This window comes from Anastrepha ludens, chromosome 3, assembly GCF_028408465.1.
Source record: "Anastrepha ludens isolate Willacy chromosome 3, idAnaLude1.1, whole genome shotgun sequence".
NCBI classification, from domain to species: domain Eukaryota; kingdom Metazoa; phylum Arthropoda; class Insecta; order Diptera; family Tephritidae; genus Anastrepha; species Anastrepha ludens.
The window spans coordinates 133,124,745-133,143,636 of NC_071499.1; the positions used below are offsets into that span (position 1 = coordinate 133,124,745).

Genomic DNA, 18,892 nt, shown 5'->3' on the forward strand with positions numbered 1-18,892 from the left:
ACGTGAACATTTTGTAACTAATTTTGTAAGGAACTATGCATGACACCTCAAACGTGTCGGGAAAACGCAACTAGAATGGTGCAAAACGGAAAGTACGGTTGGACTGTGAATTCAAAATGGACTAATGATATTGCAGATGCCTCAGCGAATGAGGGTACTTACCATGTATATACATATACATATGTACGTGAACAGAATAACTAGAATAAATCAAAATACTAGTGTTGACTGTTTTAATAATGTTATCTTTATTTTTACTTTTAATTTTTAGTACTTGAGTTTTTACTTTTAATTTAAAATTATATTTGAATATTACTTCAATTTAAGTTGCTTTTCATGTTTAGTTTTTCTTTCTCTAATAAAACTGGCGGGGGCATATATACTCTTGCCAAATTTTCTGTGGTCAGTACGAACTTGTAGTGCACACTCTTTTTTAGGTTCCATTTTCATTATAAATATATTTGTGTTTGTTATTTTTTATTTAAATACGGTAACTTCTTTTTAATAAACATGTAAACCCACAATGCACAGGAACAGCTGATGGAAAAATGAATTTTTGATTCCTCAGATTTTATTGTAACATAAATGCATTCTTGGGTGGTTGAAATTATTTTCGAAAGCAAATCCAAGCAAGTATTTATGTGTACATGTGTATAAATTTATATATATGTACATATATGTGTGTGTAATTCATTTTCAAAACAGTACAAAAAAAGGAAAATTATTGTTGTTGCCTCTGGGTTTTACCAAGTGAGTTTTTGGCTGCGTATACTTTTGTTGAAGTGCAAATAGGTTCATAGGCAATTTTAGTACATTACATTACTTTTAATTGTATATACATTTCAGTGCACGAATGCATATGCCTACTATGTTTTGGTTGAAAAACTATAAAATACAATAAAACAAGTATCTTAAAACAACAAGTAACGAAAATTAAAACATTTATGTGGGCTCATTCTACAAATGAACAAAGCATTAAAGTGGTGTGGTGTATCTGGGAGATGTAACAAAAATAAATATTATATATATATTTAAATAAATTTTTGCACAAGTCAAAAAAATTCAATAATTTATTGTTATACACAGAAGTTTGACACTCGTCACTGCCTTTTTTAGTGGAATACAGATACATATATAGCACAAGAATATTTAAACAATGCGTATTTTACCTTAAAAACAAATTTTTACATACATTACTGTTTATTACGGCCGACATAGCCGAATGGGTAGGTGCGCGACTACCATTCTTTAGAGTCCGAGATCGAAACCCCGGGCATGAAAAATCAAATGATAGAAAAATAGTCTTCTAATAGCCGTCGCCCCTCGGTAGGCAATGGCAAACCTCCGAGGGCATTTCTACCTTGAAAAAGCTCCTCATAAAAAACTATCTGCCGTTCGTAGGCGGCATATAGCTGTAGGCCCCTCCATTTGTTGACATCAAGACGCACACCACAAATTGGAGTAGGAGCTCGGCCAAACACCCAACAGAGGGTGTAAGCGGCAATAATATATATGTATAAGTAACAGCTTATTACAGTTATATTGATATTTGCGTCCAATTAAAAATTACCAACAGTTGCACATATGATCGATAAAGATTTGTCAATTGTTCGCTCTAGATTATTAATGACATGAGTTTCTGATTTCGTGTTTAGGCCGACAGAAAGAGCAACTGACTGTACGTGCGAGTAAACTTTACTTTTGCGCCATTCAAAAGGTACTGTAAGCCTAACAGGTACTGTGGTAGCGCTATCTTAGGGCTTATTTTATCTGTATATATGTGAGTTTGTCTTTAGTTTTCAATTTAAATTTAATTTAACTTAAAATTAGTTTCTTATTTTGTACATGTGTCACTGATTATAGGCTCAAGTTAAACCATTTTGAATAATGGATTAAAAATTAGTGTATCAAGAGAGCAAATATAACATTTTTTTATCATTTTGAACGAATGTGCAGTTGCTGGCAATTTCATATCAGTATTGAGTTAATGCCATGATTTTGTTTAGTCTGAACTGGAAAATACATTACTTAAATTCTGTACATTTTTATCTTATTCAGCTATTAGAGTTTGTTTTTTGGTCACTTTGATTGCATCTTTAACATTTGGTTTAAACAACGTTCTTTTATTAGTCTAAATAATTAAGCATCTGTGTAATAATTTCTGCCTAATTTAAATAGTTTAGAGTCCCTCATTTACATGCGTACATACATATTTGTTGCCACTTCACTGTGTACGTGTTTCCTTCCCTAGGTGCATATGTCAAATTATACATATTTTTATGTGGAACCAGTTGATTTTGGTTTCATTTGCTCTATACGACTACATGGCGTCACCTATTCTTACAAAATAGGAAGGCATTTTATCGTCCTCTGATTCTTCTTTCTTTGGCATTGTTGCCTTTAATAAACTAATAGTTGTATATTTAAATAGTTATGTATATCATACAAATATTTCAATTAAATATTGACATTTAATTTAATTCGTGTGAGATGCCTCGTACATACATATATTTTTTATTTTTGGTAAATAAGTAAAAACGTTTGTTCAAATTTGGAAAGCCACTGTTTTTGTTTTTGAAATAATAATTGTTACTATGAACTGCGGACATATAACATCAACAGCCCATGGCAACTAGGTGCCCATTTTGTTGCTTTTCGGTCAGTAAGTTTTTGCGTCTGCAGGCTTCCGATCTTTTGCACTTACTGACTTTCTACATACACATATCTTAATTGATTACACATATATTGATGGAATTGCATTATTTGTAATATTGGTATTATTTTATTTAGAGGTTTTTTAAAATGTGAGCATATATGTAACTAGCAACAACACACTGAGAAAGCATCAAATGGCAAAGGTTAAACATCAGACAAATATGCATGCTTGTAGAGTTTTAAGTTTTTTCGTTAATGTCTTAATTCAGGCCACAAAATGGTATTCACAGCTTAAAAATCTAAAGTATTATTTTTATAAATTTATAGTGTTTTGTTGTTTTTTAATTTAATTTTATTGAATATTTCCATTTTAATAAAATATTCGTTTTTGAAAAAATTTCGATACAACAGTTTTGATTTTCATTATTTTTTGCTTATACATACATCTTCAGGCGAGTGTACTTTGCTATTTTTGTTTGCCATAGCAGTATAATAAAAATATCAGAGCTAGTTGATTTTAAGCGCACTTTCTTGAATTTTGAATAAGACAAATAATTGAATATTCTACTTTTAGTATCATTCCTGATATCTTTTTACTGATTTTATTATTATTTTTGTAAACATTTAAGGCAACATTGAACATGAAAATTTGTTATTTTTTTCTTTTGTTTTTCCTTATTTTAGTGTTTTAGTTATATACATATACAAATAAAATACGAGGTTAGTTTAGTTTTAGGCTGATTGAAAATTACATTTACAGTATCCATGTACAATACATACATATTCATATTTGTATCACTTATAAGAATATCATAGATTTCATTTTAAATACTAAATTGCAAAAACAAAAATGTCTACACAATTACAAATTGCATAAAATAAATATTACATACAAATATATAAAATGCAAATAAAAACTCAATAACTTAGCATATTCTGCTTAACTTTTAAAAATTAGAATACAAAAACATATTAAAATTTTATTATGTGTTACAGGGACATAGCAAATTTTTGCAAAATTAATTAGCTTTCTAAGTAATCTCGTTAACTTAATTCATTGCTGCTTGACTTTATTTTTAGACGTATATTACAAGAGCTTAATTTCTTCCTCAAAACCTTATCTTCTAATTGTGAATTGAGAGTATAAATATTCTTGCAATTAAAAATAATAATTACTGTTGCGGATGTGATTCTTCTTACGCAGTGCTTGCGCTTACAAAATGTGTAGCCATTTCTGTGTTTTAAGCCTACTTTTTTAATTTTGGAATGCTTTTTGGTGAATAAAATCAATACGTTTAATAGAAGTTAAAAAAATATTTATTTTCCATTACATGGATGCCTTAACCTTTCAAATTTCAGGATCACAACAAATTTACGCATTACACCGTTTCCGTTGCTGTTTTGAGGTAGTAAAGCCACAAAACGAGTTTGCCTAAAGCTCTTGACTGCCATTTCAATAATCAAAACCATTCGAGTCAATTCGACTTTTTATTCGAGGTTGGTGGTAAGCAGGCTCTGTACAGATACGTGATTGGCATCGAATTTTTATACAGAAAAGTGAGAGTCAAATAGCAGTAAAAATGAAATGTTGTTCGCATTGGAATATGTACAATATTATTTATTGGAAGACACAAATATTTCAGTTAAATAAATGTGACCACTTCTGTGAGGCCCAGACCACCATTTACTTATATCTACCACTAGGATGGTTTGATTAGGAGCGGCGCGCCTTATTGGCACTAGCAGCTAGACATACAAGTTAATACACACATACACGCTTATAGGCTTAATTATTTCAGTATGCATGTTGAGACTCATTTTGCGACTGTTTGCGGTTGTCTGTGATTATTTCTCTACTTCTAAAACTTAGACTATAATTTAGTGATGTCTATGTTTTGCTTTACTCGACACTTCCTAATTGCTTGTTTATACATACGAATAACAAATTGCAAAATGCCAATGAACGTCAATGAATGTCCCGAATATTTTAATATATATAAAAAAATACATTTTTATGTGTAAGGGGATGATTAACTGTTTGCGATTACACCTCTGATTTTCTCAATAAACATTATATCTATTCCCAGCTGTTGGCTGTTTATTTCACGCTAAACATCCATTGTTTGCCATGAATGTCGCTGCAACGCTGGAATCGAGGTCCACGAAGTCAGCTCCGTCTCCTGTGAACTGTGCTAACAAATCAGCATCGTGCAAGTAGTCATTTTTGATTGATATTTGATCGTGGAATGGTACGATCCCACTGCTGCCTCCTATCAAGGAGGTATTAAAATCTAACAGGTTGCTGTTACTGTTTTGATGGAGAGCTACGATGCTGTTATTGCTATTATTATTGTTATTGAGGCTTCCATGATGTAAGCTGGTGTCGACGAAGCTGTCACAATTACTCTCGAAGAGGAAGCGTTCAGCGGATTGGGCGGTGGTGTAAGGGCTCTGCGAGTCGACTAACTCATTTTTGACGAATTCCGTTGCTGTGGTGGGGGTGGACATTACTGAAAGTGGACTCACCATGTCGCCAAGTAGTACACTACTGTCATCGTTGCTTTGAACGGAGGTGGGTGTATGGGCTAATACCAAACCAAGACTATTTTCACAGCTTGGAATGTAATCAGAGAGCTGCTGGTTAATGCTTGGAACTGAGGCGGAACTAGCATTGGCGGCACCAATTTGGTGGGTGGTTAAAGTTTGAGAAGGAAGTTGCGGAAGAATGGCAGGCAAGCATATGCTTTCTTGTGACGGTGAAGCTAGGTAGCCAAGCTCCTGTGGCGTTGGTGACGGCTTACAGTAGCCATTTGGCAGATGCTGTTGTTGCGTGGGTAACTGGTGTAGCTGTTGGTTTACAGCAGCGGCTACTGCTGCAGCAGTGCGCGAAAATTTAATGGTTGACATCGGTGGGATTGCAGTGCGTTGCACTTCAAGGGCAGATCTATTGCTCAGTGAGCGGCTGCCTTGTATTTGCTGATGTGTTTGAGACTGGGTTCCACTAGTAGTCCCACTTGTTGGCGTAGAGTCCCCATTAATAGTCCTACTATCATCTATATCAAGGGCAGCGAGGTACTTGTGAGCTGGCGACAGTAAAAGTTTAGATGGCAAATTCAACCCACCTGTATGTACACAGGTTATTACATGGCATTGCAACATATCTAGTAATTTGCGCCGTTCAGCTTCCAAAGTTCGTACCTGGGTCTTTAAATCGACATTCTGGGTCTCTAATTGCTCTGACTCTTTTATCAGATTTTGTGTACGCTCCCGTTTCTTCATTCGGCATTTGGTAGCAGCAATTTTGTTGCGCTCACGGCGACGGCGTCGTCGATCTTCATCCTCTGGTGTTAGCCCCTTTGGCGTCGCTTTGCATTCATTTTCTTCATCCGATGAGTCTTCGACATCTTCGTCGGGACGAGAATATTTGCAGTTTGGCTGATCGGAACCAGAGCTGGAATCACAAGTAGAAAGTTTTCGTTTGCTTTGAATGGAAAGTTTGAGACCAGCCTTGATTAGTTGCGAACAGGTCTGGAAGAAATAAATGGAAATGAATAGATAAGGAGGGGTTTCAGCTCGGAAAGCTTTGCTAACCGATTTCAGTAATTATTAAAAAGGTGCTTGTTTCATTTATGTACCTATAGTATTATATATAGGCAAACACAAATAAGTAATCATGGTGGAATGCCCATTTGCTAAAATTTCTGTGTAATAAATCTCATTTCGGTAACAACATGCCTTATTCCAAAGATTTATTTTGTTTACTTTTTTTAAAGAATAGGGAAAGAAACGTGGTTAGCAGTGGTATTTCAAAAATTTGCGAAGCCGTCTCATTATCTCACTTATGAAAGTTTTCACTCACAAAGGCCTATAGACTGATAAAGCTATTAAAGTGCTCAATTATGTAATGTTATAACTCTATTTGCATGGTGGCTATTAAACTAAGAATTTGTATGCGGCATTTTTCCTGGAAATTGGAGCGAATGCATCAGAAAATTCATACTATTCCTTTGGGCATGCAGCCACGGCAAGAACATGAATTGCTTACTTTTCAGCGCAAGAATATGCACATATGTGTATACCAGTATGTGTGTGTTTATAAGTATTAAGTACATGCTTTTGTCCGTGATATACAAGTATGCGTGTAAGTAAATTAGACACAAGTTCATCAATGGCATTGGATTATTGAACTGTGGTTTCATTTCGGCTGACGAATCGCAATGGGCTACAATCGAATTACTACTGATTATTGCAGGATTTCCAAAAAAGATTCGGTATAAGAAATTCCTGTCTGTCACTAATAACCAAAAACGCCAAGACATTTGCAGCGGAGTGCACATCACATATTTGGTAGCAGTGTAGCACTGGTTCGAGGCTACCAAAAATGGCAACCTGTATATTTTTTGCTTCAGCACAAAGCTGTACTGCGTAAGAGAGGTTGCTTTGCCTCAAGTATATATGTATGTATGTATATGAGTGCAGTTGGTTTTAAGAAACTATGCCGGCATATACATGCTTATTTACGTACATACCTACTTACATACAAGACAAACACATATGCATGATTTTAAATATGTATCAGGTGGTTACATATGATTCGCGCGATAATATTTAGAGCGGCTTAATCACAAGAATACTCGTTTGTGTTTTCGAGTTGCACATAAATATTTAAACAAAAAAATGCTTAGAAGAGTTTGTGCAAATCTTCTTGCCCAGACATTAACGTACTACGAACTCGAAATTGAGATTCAAGTCGCTGTAATGGCAAAAAATATTTTAACACAAAATACACGTATTGTTGTTCCACATACACATGTAATCAACTCATACATTGCAATCTATGTGTTTTCGCAAGCACATCTTCGAGATATACATATGTACATACTTGTATATATATTCGCAAATCATAAAAGAGACTTTCGTAAGCTTGTAGTTTTTGCTCCTGTTATAAAATCAATGCAAACCGCACAAATCTTGATATCAAGAAAATTAGCACACCAATGCCACATCGTGTTTGCAGTGGTCGCTGTGTATGCCCACACCTTAAAATGAATGAAGGCAATAATAATAAAACATTCATACTACATAAGTTTGTACAAATGCAGTTTTATTCATGCAGTCAATAATATGCTCACGCACACTACAAAGGCATTAATGCAGTTCAATGTTGTGACCTAATTTTGCGAGCTACCATGGGATCACACTATTGAAATGATGCCTTAAGAGGACTCCATCGAAATGACAACTACAGGTGGTGGGTGGAAGGAAATAACTTTCGACGTCCGACAACTTATTACGTCAATCGCTCGCGTCTGCACCTTACACCTTTTACGGGAGTTCTCAGATCAGTAAGCTATTCGGTAGTATGCGTGCAGACACAACAATGAGGAAAAGGGTGAAGTAACATTTGCATTGTGCCACTTATTCGCCACATAGCGATTCAAGTTGAAGGATCAACTTGCAATAAATTAAAAGGAAAATTTGATTGTTTCGGGATAACAAGTTGTCGATAAATAACTGGAAGTTAGTGGTTCACCAGAAACGACTTGTATGTGAAACTAGGTGCGTGATTACCATTCGGAATTCAAAGATAGAACGTTGGTTCGAATCTCGGTGAAACCAAAATTAATAAAAAACATTTTTCTAATAGCGGTCGCCCCTCGGCAGGCAATGGCAAACCTCCGAGTGTATTTCTGCCATGAAAAAGCTCCTCATAAAAATATCTGCCGTTCGGAGTCGGCTTGAAACTGTAGGTCCCTCTATTTGTGGAGCAACATCAAGACGCACACCACAAATAGGAGGAGGAGCTCGGCCAAACACCCAAAAAGGGTGTACGCGCCTATTATATAAAGGGTGTTTTTTTAGAGGTTAGGTTTTCAAGATGAAATAAAACGTATATAATTTAATGTTATGGCCAAGAATTTAGCTTTATTATAAAGATCAGGGTTTGCCATTATGTTTTAAAAATGATTTCGGGCAAGTGGCCGCCGAGGCTGGCTCGAATAAACTCCAGCCGAGAGGCCCAATTTTCGACCACTTTTTGCAGCAATTGGGGCCGTATGTCAGCAATAACGCGCCGAATATTCTCTTCCAAGACGTCAATCGTCTCGGGCTTATCTGCGTAGACAAGCGACTTCACATAGCCCCACAAGAAATAGTCCAGCGGTGTTATATCGCACGATCTTGGAGGCCACGCCACAGGTCCACGGCGCGAGATAATGCGCTCACCAAAAGTTTCCTTCAATAAATCGATTGTTGCGTTGGCTGTATGGCATGTAGCGCCGTCTTGTTGGAACCAAAGGTCGTCCACATCAACATCGTCCAATTCAGGCACGAAAAAGTCATTAATCATGGCTCTATAGCGCTCTCCATTGATTGTAACATTATGGCCGGCTTCATTTTTTAAGAAATATGGACCAATGATTCCCTCTGCCCATAGAGCACACCAAACAGTGACTTTTTGAGGATGTAACGGCGTCTCAGCAATGGCTTGTGGATTATGTTCACTCCAAATGCGACAATTTTGCTTATTGACATATCCATTCAACCAAAAGTGAGCTTCATCGCTGAACAAAATTTTCTTGTGAAAATCGGGATCGGTGGCCATCTCGTTTTGGGCCCATTCACCGAACGTGCGACGCGCTTGATGGTCGGTCGGCTTCAATTCTTGCACGAGTTGGATTTTGTAAGCCCGCAAACCAAGATCCTTCCGCAAAATCTTCCATAAAGTGGATGGGCACATGGGCGGATGGACTCATTCGGGTCTTCTTCGATACTCTGCTCCACAGCAGCAATAGCGTCTTCGGTGCGCACTGTACGACGTCTCTGAGGATGCGTATTATCCACTAGAGCAAACGTGGTGCGAAACCGATCCATGGTTAATCGAATTAGTGACTCTGATGGACGATTATGTCGACCGAATATTGGACGCAGCGCGCGATGCGTCGTGCGAACCGAACCATTATTTTCGTAATAAATTTGCACGATTTGCAAACGTTGTTCAGGTGTAAGTCTATTCATTATGAAATGGCAAACCAAACTGAGCATAAATCAAGTGACAGCTGTCAAAAAGACGAAAAAAGTAGTGCCAACTTAAAAACCTAACCTCTAAAAAAACACCCTTTATGTATATATATTACATCTTATCAGCCTGTCTAAGAATAAATTAGCATTTTACAAACTCACCTGCTGAACACTCGGTGTGGTATTTGTTCCACCCGGTGAATCAACCGGTGAAGTAGAAGAACTGGAATGACTACTGTCCTGCGAAATAATCTGTAAAAGATTTTGTGATGTATTAGTCGCCGATTTAAATTGATTTATGAAATGATGACCTTAGAAAATATAAATGCAAGATATTATAATGAAGAAGTATCTGAAATGTAGATGAATAATTTTATTACGAGTATTTCAATACCTGCGCATTCGGGGCACCGTTGAAACCACGCAAGGAGGCAGCACTGCCTGGTGTCGATGCAGCTGACCCATTATGTAAAGTCGTGAAATTGTAGTTGTCCATTGGATTTGTCATTGCAATCAATGAGTTGACAATTTCAGGTGTTTTTGGTGTAGAGCTAAGGCCGCAGCCGTCAATGCCCAGCAGTGATGTGGGTGTGTTGAGGTTAAACATTTTGTTTGTTATATCCGGTGCTTTATGTTTTAGATCGAAACTTCAGATAAGAGCGCTAATGAGCCACTAAATAATATACGTTTATGCAAAAGAAAGATGTCAGTTTAAATCACAGTTAAAGGCCTTGAATGATGTGTTCCAAAGTTGTTTTCTAGCGTTAACTTCCCACTAGCAACCCGTTTTTATTCTTAAGTATTATTAGTTATTTGTATCACAATTAAATATTTTATCAAAAGACAATATTACTTCGAACTCCACTTCTCATATAAAATGGAGTAACATTCATTTTTTTGGCGAAGGCATACGCATAAAGACACTTGGTGTAGTTTTGGTTGCAGACTCTTAGCATAAAATATCTGGAATGATAAGAAATATGAACTAATTTAGTAAAGAAGCAGCAATTTAAAGACAGACTAATTTATTAAAATTTTAATTGATTTAGCGTTAATTAGAATTTATGAGTTAGAATTCGTGTTATTTTCAATTAATCTATTTATCACAACGTACACACACGCGTACCCATGCATATATGTTCACATATACACCCGAGAATACACAGAAACCTTGGTTGAAAAGTTGTGAATTCAAGCAGTTGAGCCCACACGAAATCATGAAGGAGACACGAATACCCAATGAAAGGCATCCATTTAAATACATACAAAGTTATTTAGGCATCCACATACATATTTTCTCACTATGTATCTCGAAACTTTTTCCTTTTTGTACTAATCTAGGAAAGATCTGCCATAAAAACAATAATTTTGCATTTTGTTGCCTAAAATTATTTACTACCCAGATGTTTTCTGTACCGTGTTGCTCATATACATAGATGTACATATGTATATATGTATGTATATATGCTTAGATATAAGTACATGTGTGTCTAAATGCGGTACGAGAGTAAACTGTTTTAATTTTTGGTATGCCCAACGATTTTTTTAATTCTGGTATAATAATACATACGCACGTATTTCTGCTTATGTTTGTCCCAATTTTTGTAAAAACCATAAATCATAATATTTGAGCTTCTAAAAGTTCAAGTGGAGTAGAACACCTAGAAATTCCATATGGTGAATAGAATTGGACGGATGAAGCACTATTAGAATTTGCCCCAAGATTCGAATACACAAATGTATGTATACTTGTGCATACATAAAAATACAAAAACAGAGATAAATGATTCTTGCTGTGCGTCAGACGTGAGTATAAGTGTGTACAACAATACATACATATAGAAATAGGTTTGTCGGTGCCCATGAAGCTAATCATTGAGAAGAGAATTGTGAAAACAAAATATTATAAGAAAGAAAAGCCACTTGTTAATGTTTTTGACATATCTTAAAATTAGAACAATAACACCCTTCGGTTGATTAACCAACAGGTTTCAGTATTCAGCTCCGCAAGGTTGTATATACTCATACATATGTATGTATCTGATTTGTAAAAGAAATAAGCTTCATCCGAACCCTTGGAGAAGGAATTGCGATCTTATTACTTTCTTTTAACTGCGAATGTCTAAAGAAATGGCACCCATAAATACTACACAGGGCCAAATACAGCTATTTTCGAGTAACCTTCATTTATTCCTAACCAATACATTACATATTATACAAAATGCCGTCCATACCTACACCTTTATTAACTCCGATGATGGTGGCGCCGGATTATATTCATTTGAGGTCCGAATACGAAAACAGTAAGAGGCAATGAAGTGGCAACATTTTTTGGGAGAAATAGAACCGCCATGTAATTGATTAGTTTGCGAATATTAACAATAGAGTTGCGCATACACTTTTTGAGAGGTGCTTATAACGAGAACAAATTATAGCCCTTCGCACTTCCGATAACGACTTCGCACTATCCGATAACGACCGCTATTAGCAAAAACTTTTATCATATTGACGTTTACTGAATATCAGAAATGGGGATCGAACTAGGATCTACTGTCATTACGGCCCACGAAAACACACTTGGTTATGGCTGCATTATTAGTTTACAAAGATGTGCACATCCCATTTCAATAGACCTATAGTATTTCAAATGCACACATTGGTCACAAAAGCAACAAAAAAGCAATTAAAATCGGAATGTGAAATGTAAAATTCTTTATTTACTTTCACATTAAACTTGTTTTTATTAATAATGTTTGTTTCACTTCTTATTTTTTTTAGCTTAGTCTTTGTATGTACATAGGTGTGCATATTTTAATATAGGGTAGGCCATGTAAAATTTGCTTTTTGATCGGCTATAAAAAAAAACTAATCAATACTTTTTCAAACTTTTTTTTTTATTTTGAAGATTGAACATTGCCATTTATGAATGAAAATATAATATCGTTCAAATGACTGCCACGACTGGATAAGCACATTTTCGATTGTTTGGGCTCCAATTTCATGAATGGCAACTTCGATTTCGTGTTTTAAAGCATCAATCGTCTCTGGATGGTTCGCATAGCATTTGTCCTTAACGGTTCCCCACAAAAAATAGTCCAACGGGCTTAAATCACAGCTCCGAGGCGGCCAATTGACATCGGAATTCAAAAACGGTAGCCAAAAGTGCGAGTGTAACTTTGGCAGAGTGACAAGTTGCACCGTCCTGTTGAAACCAAATGTCGTCCATGTCATCCTCTTCAATTTATGGAAACACAAACTCGTTGAGCATGTCACGGTAACGCTCGCCATTTACTGTAACCGCGGAAGAAGAAGAAGACTCACCACTTTGGAAATAAGTTTTCAATATTTCCCAATTTTGTTCAAGCGTACTATATAGCGTCCCATTTCGTAAATGTCAAACCTTTAAGTAAATTATGAACACATTTGACATGCCATTTGTGTTATCATTCTCAAAAAAATAGGTGGTACAAAAAGCAAACGCTATATGGCCCACCCTGTATAAGCAGCGATTTTTTCTCTCTCCTTGCAGAATATGTGTTCATGTATGTATATATTTATTGTATATATGTTCGTACGATTGCGCATATTATTATAAGTTTTGGTTACTTATTTCTCTTTTGAGTTTATTCAAATGCTTGCAATTAATTTCGGCACATCTCACTGTTGTTGGTATGCACACACATTTCAATGTTTTTTTTTCATATTTTATTTTAAATAAATTTATTTGTACGACATGCGGTCGCTAAACTGTGTGCCATATATTATACGTTTGTAGTGGTATTGAATGCCTCTGAATCATTTCGCTGCTGACTTACTAAGTCCATATCATACAGACGAATATATTAATGTATGCACGTTTATTCATTCACAAGGAACTTAAGAAAATACTGCCACTGAAATACATGCACATCACGGAGTAATATGGAAAACCAAAAATTACTCCGAATGAATTTCGTAGACGTAAATATGAAGATGTTTGGCCGCGCTTCATTTCTAATTTGTGGTGTGCGTTCAGATGCTGTTCTACGGATTGAGTGGCTTACGGTTTTATGCCAATTCTGAACGTCACATGAGTTTTATTAGAAAAGTTTTAATGGTGGAAAACAAATTTAGAGATTTTTCATTGCCTGCTGAGAGCCGAAACGTTTCAATTATTGTATTCTTCCTTTTCGCAGTGGCATTGAACGCAGGTCCAACCGAATGGTAGTCACGCGCAACTTATTCCGTCACAGCGAACGGTTGTATATGTTAAATACATATGTACATACCTTATAATATACTCGTATGCATTTGAAAGCACAAGTGCGAGAATATATTTGAGCAACAATTCGGCGGAACATCTTATTTTGAGCTGCTAATTGCGGTCGCAGCTGTGCACTGCTGCTTTGGAACGTTTTACTGGAATTGCATTAAATGCATACGTTTATATACATGTGTGTCATACGTGCCAATTTTTCGGCAAATATGCAATAAGTGTACCAAGATTATCGCATACTATGTAGTATTCTGTAGACATTTATGGAAATACATTTTTAAGTATCCATACATATATTTATGTATTTATGTATGCTTACACAGTTCTTACAGACAATCAAAGTAACGGGTGTTTTTCATAGAAGTTCAGGCTTTTTCAAATAAATCCTAAAATAGTGAAATTTCATAAAAAAGTTATGTGCCCATTTGGTCGCCAAAAGTTTGCCAGAACAAAACAGTAGCTTTTTCTGACACATTTAAATGCGTAATAATGACGTGCAGAAACAAAAAGTTACGAATTATTTAGTTACAGAGCTCTAGATTGTTGGTAGAGTTGTCACCATCTTGAGTTTTGGAAAAATGTAAACCAATAACGCCATGGCATGCAAGCCGTACAAAAATTGCATTTTTAATTTTTTATTGTGTCCGCTGGTTTCTATTAGGTCCGATTTAGTTCATATTCACTACGCGAGATTGAATATTTTTGGATCAAATCCACTGGAAATGTTATGCAAAATAAAAAAAAAAGCATTATAGAAATGTTTGAGTTTTGCTTTTCATGTCCAAACTATTGAGAGATTTTCCAAAATCTGTTTATGCAATACATATCTGCAGACACATGCATATATATTTTTATATTTGTTTAATAATTTGCAAAATGAATATTCAGGCATACATACACATTTCTTGCCGTGGGTGTGGTGCATACAATGTCAAACTTTTTACTTATTGCCTGGGGAATGGATAGAGCGAGGGAGGTGTATAGCTATTTCTCGAATGTGTGTGTCTGTGTATTTAAGGGGATATTGGGGAGAGAAACCGGTACTAACGAAAACTTCAAAAGCTTTGTGTATGGGTATTTTATGGTGTTTATCCAACGTACTTTAACAATATCGTTTCGAGAATGGCTTTTTTGTTCGCGTGGGTGAATTTTGCCGTTTTGCAAACAAAGCAGAGATGGAGATGAAATTTAAAACTGTTGATTTTTAATTTTCGCGCTTATTAAGCTGCTTATTGAGGAAGCACGAAAACGTAAATTGGATTCATTTTAAAAAAGCAGTATCCATAATTTATGAATCTGTCGTTTATGCAATAAAAACCGTTAAAACAAAGAAATGAATTTATAAATTCTCGTACAAAGTAGAAATTAGGAAATTTAAATAAAAACGAAATATATTTCATTTGTTTTAATAAGTAGTCACACATTCAATATGCTTGCTTTGCTAAAGATATTAAATATGAAGTAGTATTATTGGGTATACCAAAGTTTCTCTTCTTCGCAGTATATAATATGTGTCCATATACTTATATGCATATGTATTTGTGCCATTTGTATAAATATATTGATATTTAAACACTGTCATACATATGAAAAAGCAAAATTCATAAATCATTCGACTATTTTCAGTTTACTTTAATGTGTAGCCTACAAACGAATTTTCTATTTTGTTTAGACTCGCATTTTCGAGATATATTTAATGGAGCAAAATGATAACGCTTGACTGCAAGACGAAAGAAAAACTTTCTTAATAAGTATATGGATACAGGAATATATGGGCACAGGAATATAGAGGGAAATGAAATTGCCGATGAGCTTGCCAGGAAGGGGGCGGCAGAACCGGATCCAGCTGCCCTCTTCTCAGACATCGGTATCCCCTTGGCCGTTGTTAAAGGGAAACTACACAACTTCTTTCTAAGAAAACCGCAAGACAGATGGAGGCCTGTCTCATCGTGTGCCATTTCAAAAGCACTATGGCCTCAATACGATATAAACAGAACGCTTAAGGTGATGGGAACCCCCCGCCATTCAATTTCCAAACTCATTGCGGTGATCACTGGCCACTGGGTGATCGGCACTCATGCGGAGAAGCTTGGAATTCCGTACAACCCCCATTGCAGAAGTTGTGGGGATCCTACAGAGAAAGAGACTGTGGAACAATTTCTCTGCAGATGTCCGGCTTTGGCGGCTAGGCGCTTGAGGTTACTCAGCGTCCCCTTTGGGGATGGCTTGGTGAAATTCTCCAGCCTAGATCCCTTTTCTCTCCTCCGCTACATCAACAGCACTGGATGGCTGTAGACGGTTTTATCTCCTCCCTTAATACTTTCACAGGTAGTGGTCCACTGTATGGTATCAAAACGGCACGTAAGTGCTACTTGTAATGTACCTGGGGTACTCTTGCCATCTTACCTACCTACCTTACCTATATGGTTAAGAACATATATAAATTCGCTATTGGACTTCTCTGATGCAACGGATAACTGAAAATTAAAATTTTCCGAAGAAATGCAAAAAAAAAAAAATAAAGCTTATCTACAAAATTTCCATAGAAAAAACTCCATAATTTGCAGTTTACACTTATGTTTTGATCTGGCCCATTGGCTAAAGTTAGAGCTCGGAAGAATTAAAAATCTAAGAAACCATGTGGAGCTACTTAAGAACTATATGAATTCCTATTATGTTTTAATATTTTACAATATATAGAAAAGTTACGGAAGATTTCCTCATTTTTTAAAGTATACTTTCTATGGTTCTGAAATGCCGGAAAAGGGCGGAAAAGTTCAAAACTCGCTTTAAATATAGCAATTTTTGTAAGATATTTTGTATGCTTCTAGTCTGCCTCTGTATAAGTATTACCCGTACGTAATGAAAATCTGCGAGGAACAGGAATATAGTAAATTCCATCCTTAAGATTTAATGTTCTACCCCACCCATTCATATAAAAACCAATCGATTCCCTGCTGTTCCACTGGTGTCTCCATTGCATCACAATGTCATTGCTAATTAAAAGCAACTCTGCAATTTTCTAATTAAACGCTGTTGGTGTACTTTTAACGATTGTTGCGCTGTCGTCAATGAAATCGATCGAACTTATCTTATTCTGCGCTTATTTTGTTTTTTTGTAATAAATAGACATGAGCTCGTCTGTCCTAACCATTTTTAAAATATTAAAGTAGTTTAGAATTTCATCAAGGAGGAAGCAGAGACTTCAAAATGGAGCTGGGTAGTATTTCATCGAATCGATATTGAATGTAGCTATTTGGCTTTTAAACAGCTGATACAAATACCTAAATTTTATTAAAAACGCTTGTACAAAATGTACTCGTATGTATGAGAAATATAAAAAATATACAAACATACATCAGTACTGCCGAAATATGCGAGCAAGTATTATTGTTGGCTTGTACATTTATTTTGCAAATAGAAATAGTAGGCAGTTTAATAAATAAATGTTGACTTTAAATTTGTTCTCGATTCCGTAAACTTTTTTATTGCTTTAAGCGGAAAAGTTAGTTCCATTTCCTTAATGACATTATAATGTTCATATATGTACATAAACGAGCGTGTGCGCGTATGGGGTTTATTTTCGAGTTTCCGGTGTATACGTACTTGTATGCTTTATATTTCATGTTACTTATGCACTGTGGCTAAAGTCCATACATTTCTGCGCCCATAAGGCAGATTTTTCGAGCTCGCCACCCAGTTTGGACATCGATGGTTCACACTCAATTGCCAAAAACGTCCTGTGGATAGGTATTTTAGTGCTTAGCTAGTTGGCGCTTTGTTCATTTTCTGGAGTTATGTATGTATACATAGTGTCTTGTATTTGTTTGCATACGAAAGTAAATATCTACATATGTGCTTATGTGCAAGCTTATGTACTTGTACATATGCTCACCAATTTGCATTGGTATTCCCATATTCAAATACAAACGTAGTTAGAACAGAATTCATGCGAACTGACCACGAAGTGTGGCGTCATTGGACATGTTTGCAGGAAAAGTTATTGAGGCAACATACCTATGCGCACAGCAATGCGCATTTATACCGCACTAGAAGCACGGCAAAAAGAAAAGTAAATGAAAATACTCAAGTACATAGCTCTGCGCTTAAACACTTGCAAATTCTGACGTGCATGTACTATAAGTGAGTTCATTGGCGTGATTGGATTAAATGCTGTGAATGTATTGTTCCTGATGGTGCGGTTCAGTAGGGATTTGTCGTAGCTACATAAATACATGCATAGTTGGTACCTTATCATAGCTTCAGGCTGTTACGCCAAATGTCTCAATGCATACCCACACAAATTACATGCCAAAAATGATAAATCTTTTTTTCTCTAAAATGCAAAAAGTTCATATCAGTAAAGTGTCGAACGGTCACAATAATTTTTCTACTTCTCCATTTTCGACGCCTGAGCATTAGCAAGATTACCGTTTATAATATAATTTACTGATAAGATCACTAACAAAACTGCGGGTTTTCAGTCTGACCGAGTTCTTTATTCAAGCGCTAAGCTACAAAATTTTACCGAAATTCGAGAGAATCCGTTGAAGAGAGTGTTTAGAGTTTCTCTCTCTTCTCCTATTTCTGCAGCCAGGTTTACAAAATATTTTCTCTTATTTTAATGGTTAATATATGTACGTATACCCTAACTACAAACTATATGGGGCCCGATAGCGGGGAGAAACCAATCTTCAAAATACAAAAAATGCTTAATTCGTACGATATTCTATATGACATACATGAAATTATATACCTATTTAATATAATAAAATGTAGGCATACCATAAATACATATATATACATATAGACATACTGCACGTAACCTAAATGCGACAGTGATGCGTGGAAGGAAAATAACATCAGATGCATGAGGCTAGCCTATTCAAAATATATAGGTATGTTTTTTGTAAATTTTTTTTTTTAAATAGGTAATTCATAAAAAGAGACTTATATTGTCCT

The 18,892-nt window shown here is 35.7% G+C and overlaps 1 protein-coding gene across 5 annotated transcripts in view; it reads right to left on the reverse strand.

The window, feature by feature from the left end:
* Positions 1 to 231: 231 nt before the first annotated feature.
* The window catches only part of LOC128859373 (activating transcription factor 3), a 52,081-nt gene continuing 33,420 nt past the window's right edge, over positions 232 to 18,892 (reverse strand). For 3 of the 5 annotated variants that reach the window (XM_054096361.1, XM_054096360.1, XM_054096359.1), the window contains exons 3-5: positions 10,070 to 10,638; positions 9,838 to 9,927; positions 232 to 6,183 (exon numbers count right to left, since the gene is read on the reverse strand). In XM_054096361.1, coding sequence (XP_053952336.1) covers positions 4,759 to 6,183; positions 9,838 to 9,927; positions 10,070 to 10,282 — 1,728 coding nt within the window. In that variant the 5' untranslated portion in view covers positions 10,283 to 10,638 and the 3' untranslated portion in view covers positions 232 to 4,758. The remainder of the gene's footprint in view (positions 6,184 to 9,837; positions 9,928 to 10,069; positions 10,639 to 18,892) is intronic. The other 2 variants (XM_054096362.1, XM_054096363.1) reach the window with 2 other exon arrangements.